The 5654-nt window shown below is 40.6% G+C and overlaps 1 protein-coding gene across 1 annotated transcript; it reads left to right on the top strand.

The window, feature by feature from the left end:
* The first annotated feature begins 1312 nt into the window (after positions 1-1312).
* Positions 1313-3505, top strand: LOC116386767 (hairy/enhancer-of-split related with YRPW motif protein 1-like). Its single transcript, XM_031853267.1, has 5 exons — positions 1313-1551; positions 1737-1809; positions 1927-2010; positions 2132-2213; positions 2340-3505. Exons 1-5 carry the CDS (start codon positions 1466-1468, stop codon positions 2939-2941), a joined length of 927 nt encoding a protein of 308 aa, XP_031709127.1. The 5' UTR covers positions 1313-1465; the 3' UTR covers positions 2942-3505.
* The last annotated feature ends 2149 nt before the right edge of the window (positions 3506-5654 follow it).

Raw genomic sequence — 5654 nt, 5'->3', positions numbered from 1 at the left:
AAAGTAGCAATACCATTCTATAAACATTCCAAGTAAATGTCCTGTATTAAAATGTTAACTTGAGGAAAAGTACAATATTCACATCAAAGTGTCAAAAATAAAAATGGCATCGGGGATATAATTATGATATGGATCATTATCATGCATCAAAATGTAAGCAGTACTTCAATGGTGTAAAATTGTACAAAAGTACAATACTTAAATAAATGTACAATTGCTACTTTCCACCACTGTATGATGGTTTTATTAGTATATACAACATAAAATAAACTTAACAGTAGTTCATTAAAGCATGAGAAAAATGTGACTATGTGTTTTTTATTTTATCTTTCACTTTAAACGTTTGCCTTGTATTTATATATAAATATATTTTTATTGAGGCATATATATGTGTGTCTCTTTCTTCCTGATAAATACTAGACAAAAAGCCAGAGGGTATCATTTACACAGTGGAACATAAACATTAAAAGCTCCCGTGTTGTATATAGTTTGCCCTCTGACCCGAGCATATTAGAGGGGTCAACATTTTCATACCTTCTGCAGACAAACCCTGCTCCCCATCCAGAGTGAAGTACTTATGCTTTGCTGCTTATACCTTTGTATGTTGTTGCTTTTTTTTTAAATGTAGCTCACAAGCAAAACATTCATCTGAAGTTGCAGCTTGAGCTTATAAAAACATGTCCGTTTCTCTTTCCCGCTATACACAGCGGAGCGAGGTTCACTGTTTTCACCCACAGCGGATGAATGATTCCCTGGGAAGGTCTGTCTGCGCCAGTCAGTTGACCTGTTTGCAGTGACTGGGGAGGAGGCGGAGAGGGTTTCCTAGGAGAGCCTGGCAACGCTGACCGACTAATGTTGGGCCTCCCGGCTGATCAATGCTGTTGTGGAACCTCACAGCTGACAGCAGACAATGAACAACACACTCGGCTAATAGGCCGTGTGTCCTCCACAACACTAAAGAAGAAGAGAGCTCCCACTATAATGGGGCCTGTTGCTCATGAACTGGTCTCAGCAGGGAGACTGTGGACCTGAGGCCAGGAGTCTACTGGTCAGCCTGAGCTGTCAGGCCTCAGACTCAATACTCTCTGTTAAAAGACATGCATTCAAAATCATGCTTTTAATTCACTTTAAATATTGATTTGAATTATTCCAGAAATGAGTTCCAGTACCTCTGTTAGAGTTTTACTCTGAGACTTTAGGCTTGTTCATTGAATATTTTTTTTTTTTTTATTCCTTTTATAAAGCCTATGTCATTTCAATGCCAGCTCGATTTTAACAGGCTCAAATATGTCCAAGTCCCGCCCACATCCCTCTGTGGACCCCGCCCCCCTCTGCGCGGTGTGAAAATGATCAGAGAGGAGGCAGGTCTGACGTTTAAAGTGTTGCACAGACCCTCTGCTGTCAGAACACCAGCGGAGCTTTCTCTTGAAGGACTACTTTTGATCCTTGTATTCTTGGAAGCAAAATGAAGCGAAGCCACAATTACAGCTCATCGGAAAGCGACCTGGACGACAATGTTGAGGTGGAGAAGGATAGTGGTGACGAAAATGGGTATGTTCAATAGTTTAACAATCATTATTATATCATGGACTATGACACATTTGGACGTTTCATCACACTGACTGCAATATTTCAGCTAATATTATGGCTAATTTGCTATCTTGCAAATGTTGAAGAACTATATGTTGTTGTTTTTTCAATTAAAACAAATGTTTGATTGCTGTCTTACTTTGCAGTCAACTTGATTCTCACGGCTCGATGTCACCCTCCACAACCACGCAAGTTCAAGCCAGAAAGAGGCGCAGAGGGGTAAGTGAACACATTATATCCAGTGCCAAGTTGCGCACTGCTGTTTGATAGATAACACTGTTCTCCTCCACCTATGATCTAAATTTGGCTAAATTGTTTCTTTTACCCTATTGCCAGATTATTGAGAAACGGAGACGTGACCGAATCAATAATAGTCTGTCAGAGTTGAGAAGATTGGTGCCAAGTGCTTTTGAGAAACAGGTAAAGGGCTTATGCTTCCATCCTTTGTACATGGGCGTGCTCATACATGCCTTTTCTAGATGGACACCAGATAGGAAAAAATCAATAAAAGTGAAAATGTTCTTTTTCAATTTCTTTGCAGGGATCTGCTAAATTGGAAAAAGCTGAAATTTTGCAAATGACCGTGGACCATTTGAAAATGCTTCATGCATCTGGTGGCAAAGGTAACATATCATTTATTTGGCTATTAATGATGAATAAATAAATGGATGTTGTAATTTCCCCAATCCAAAATGGTATAAATATGCTGTGAGTCACATGTCTAACCACTTTGCTTTCGTTCCTGACAGGTTTCTTTGAGGCTCATGCTCTTGCTAAGGATTACCGCAGCCTGGGCTTCAGGGAGTGTCTGGCAGAGACAGCTCGCTACCTGAGCATCATAGAGGGTCGGGATGGTGCAGACCCCCTCCGTATACGTTTGGTGTCCCACCTCAGCAACTACGCCTCTCAGAGGGAGGTGCAAACTGGACTGGAACACTTAGCCTGGGGCTCTGCCTACGGGACTGGCCCTGCTCATCTCCCCCACCCCCTCCTCCTACAACACCCCCAGGGCAGGACACCTGCATCCAGAAGCAAAAGTAGCCCACCCTCCTCTTCTTCCTCCACATCTTCCTCCCCCTCCATTGAGGCGTCTGGGACATCCAGACTCACTGTCATGCCCCCCACAGAGACCCTCAGGGTGCCTCCCAACGGTTCGCTGGCCCTCAGTCTGTCTGTGCCAACATCCAAGCTTTCACCACCACTCCTGTCATCCCTCTCCTCGCTGTCGGCCTACCCCCTCTCCTTTGGTGCTTTCCCTCTGGTGTCCCCAATGGCCCTCAGCACAGTGAGCCCCTCCTCCACCCTGTCAAAGCCTTACAGGCCGTGGGGCACAGAGATTGGGGCCTTCTGAATCTAATAACTAGACTGATGGCAACAGCTGAGCTGTGCCCAGCACCACAGACTAGGAAGCACAACCTGCCTCTGTTTTTATAGCAATAAAACACAGAGGAGCAAAGCAAACTGATTTAATTTTATACAAGTATAAAGAATAAGTGGGAGAGGTGTTTTCTCAGTATGTCATTACTCTAAAGAAAATAAAATCTGAATGATTTAATGTTATCCATTGACTAACTTAGTTAACATGCACTGTCTCCAGGCTGCAGACTGATATGGGTTATGAATAGATTTACTGTAAGCATAAGTATAGAGGTTTTATTTTGTAGACCACATACTGAAACTTCTACATTTGTCGAGCATGGATGTCTGTATTTAACATAATGTAGAGTTCTTTAATTCGGTCTGCTTCTTTAGTGGTATCACTAAAGGAACACGTAAAGTGAATAAGCATATTACATTTGCCATTGTTGGAAAAACTAACCACTTGAGAATAGGAAACGTGCATTCTTGTATCTATTTGTAATATTTTTGTACCAATAAATTGAGTTAAAAGTATAAAACGTGGATTCAAACCAAAGTTTTTGTTTCTGTTGCATATACCCAACTCTCCAGATTTTTTTTGTTTTCATAATGAAATACTTTTTTTGTTTTTGTTTACCATGTTGCTACTTAGTCCTTTGTATAATAAGCAGACTAACCTCCCTCCAAGTGATTAGGAATTTATCTTCCCAAATGACATATATTCTGCAGGTGCATTCTTGTTTCAGTACTGTGGAAGTTAATCACGAGATAATAAGGTCCCGGTTATTGACTGAAAGGCAATTCCTTTGCTGTTTGCCAGGTAAGTAACCAAATCGGAGAGCATTGTTGCCCTTATGAATACCCAGGAAATCATTAAGAGCCAGAGGAAATCCTTTACAATGTTGCCCTGACCTCACCAGCTTGGGTTGGTCTGAAACGGAGACAATAGTGTGAACAGGATGGGGACTTTGGAGGAAGGCGGTTAAGAAGTAACAACAATACACAAGACAGCTGGACCAATAAATCACTGTTCAGCTCCTCTGTGTGGTTTCTGGTACAATCTGAGTGACACAGAGGTTTAGGGGTTCACTGTCATATAATGACTGAGTTATATCCATCCATGCAGCACCTCAGGCTTAATAATATATTAAAACAAACCTTGCTCCCTCTAAATGAGGACGCTATTTAAATTCCAAATCATGCTTCTTATGTAAAAAAAAATTAAACACAAATTATCTTAATTATTGTAGATTGTTTTTTCAATATTTGCAATCAGCCGATTGAAGAAATGTAAAAACCAAATCACTGAATCTACAATAATAAAATTAATTTATGTTTCTTCACTATTTGCATTTGGCATATTGTGAACTTTTCCCCTGCTTTTGAATCGGTATCATAGACTGGATTATTGATATTTGCTCTTGCTTGGTTTCTTTGCCTTTAAGAAATCTGCCACTGCCACCTAGTGGAGGAACTTTATCTAGCAGGTGCCAGATGGAGGATCATGGATTCATTCTATTTGTTTATCATATGCTAGTCGAACTGTCAAGGAATAAGCCTGGCCATATTTTGAATGATACCAAAAATTGTGTACAATATCGCAAAATAAATAACATTACACTGCAACATGAATGAAAAATTAACTAGGGGAAGATGGTGTATCATAGGATGTGTAGATAACTGGTTCTTTTATTTATCAGTTAACATTTTCCCTCCTTTAGCACAGAAAAGTATTAGATGGTGCATGCCATGTTCACAGAACCTCAAACCTTTATTCAGCAAAGCTTTCACAGAGAAACACAAGCAGCAGAGAGGATGCAGGCAGATATCAGTGGTACTGTATATTAAAAAGAGACTAGTTCAGTGGGCTGAATGTAAAGCGTCCTGCATCCATTCTCCATCTAATCCCCTAAAGAGAGCAGAGGCTAATGATGCCTTGTGGTAAATTTGCGTTCACACACACACCCACATAGACATACGTTATGTTCACACTGTCAATATCAAGGTGGGACCAACAGCACATCCCACTGTCCAAAACAATATGCATGGTACCAGTACGGTGTCGTAACATTCAAGAGCTTAATGCCCAAATACCGTGTATGAAACAGAGCTTTTGATTTCGCTGAAGATGAATGCATTGAGAAATGCCGTTGTAAGGGTAAGTGGGAATCTGCAAGGGTATAAACAGTTGCTCCCATTGGGCAAAGACATTCTTAATAACAACAAAGCACCTATATCAAGTTCATTATCAAGCTCATTTCAGAGGAGGTGGACACTTTATGGATCTGTGGAGTTTGGCGTATTGGTAAGTTCCAAGCGTGCGTGTCAAGAATGAGTGGGTGTGCGTGAGACAAATACAGAGGGGATACGTTGATATCTCGGGGAGTCTGTGGTGTAGGTACACGACTGTCATTCTTCACAAAGACACAGAAACATAATCATCATGACATCATCAGGAAACACCGCAAATGTCAGCCTACAGCCAACTCACAACACCGACGCCTTTCACAAGAAAATGGTTGTCGAGTCAAATTTCAAGAACTGAAACGTTAATCAATTACAAACAAAAAGTTTGAAATTGATTGAAATTGATTGAAATTGTACAGCGCAGTACAATACAATCTTTGTATGTACTTCACCTATGATAGATAGATAGATAGATAGATAGATAGATAGATAGATAGATAGATAGATAGATAGATAGA

The sequence above is a fragment of the Anarrhichthys ocellatus genome, unplaced genomic scaffold (assembly GCF_004355925.1).
Source record: "Anarrhichthys ocellatus isolate YVR2014 unplaced genomic scaffold, GSC_Weel_1.0 scaffold13, whole genome shotgun sequence".
NCBI classification, from domain to species: domain Eukaryota; kingdom Metazoa; phylum Chordata; class Actinopteri; order Perciformes; family Anarhichadidae; genus Anarrhichthys; species Anarrhichthys ocellatus.
This window is presented reverse-complemented; position numbering and strand designations above follow the sequence as displayed.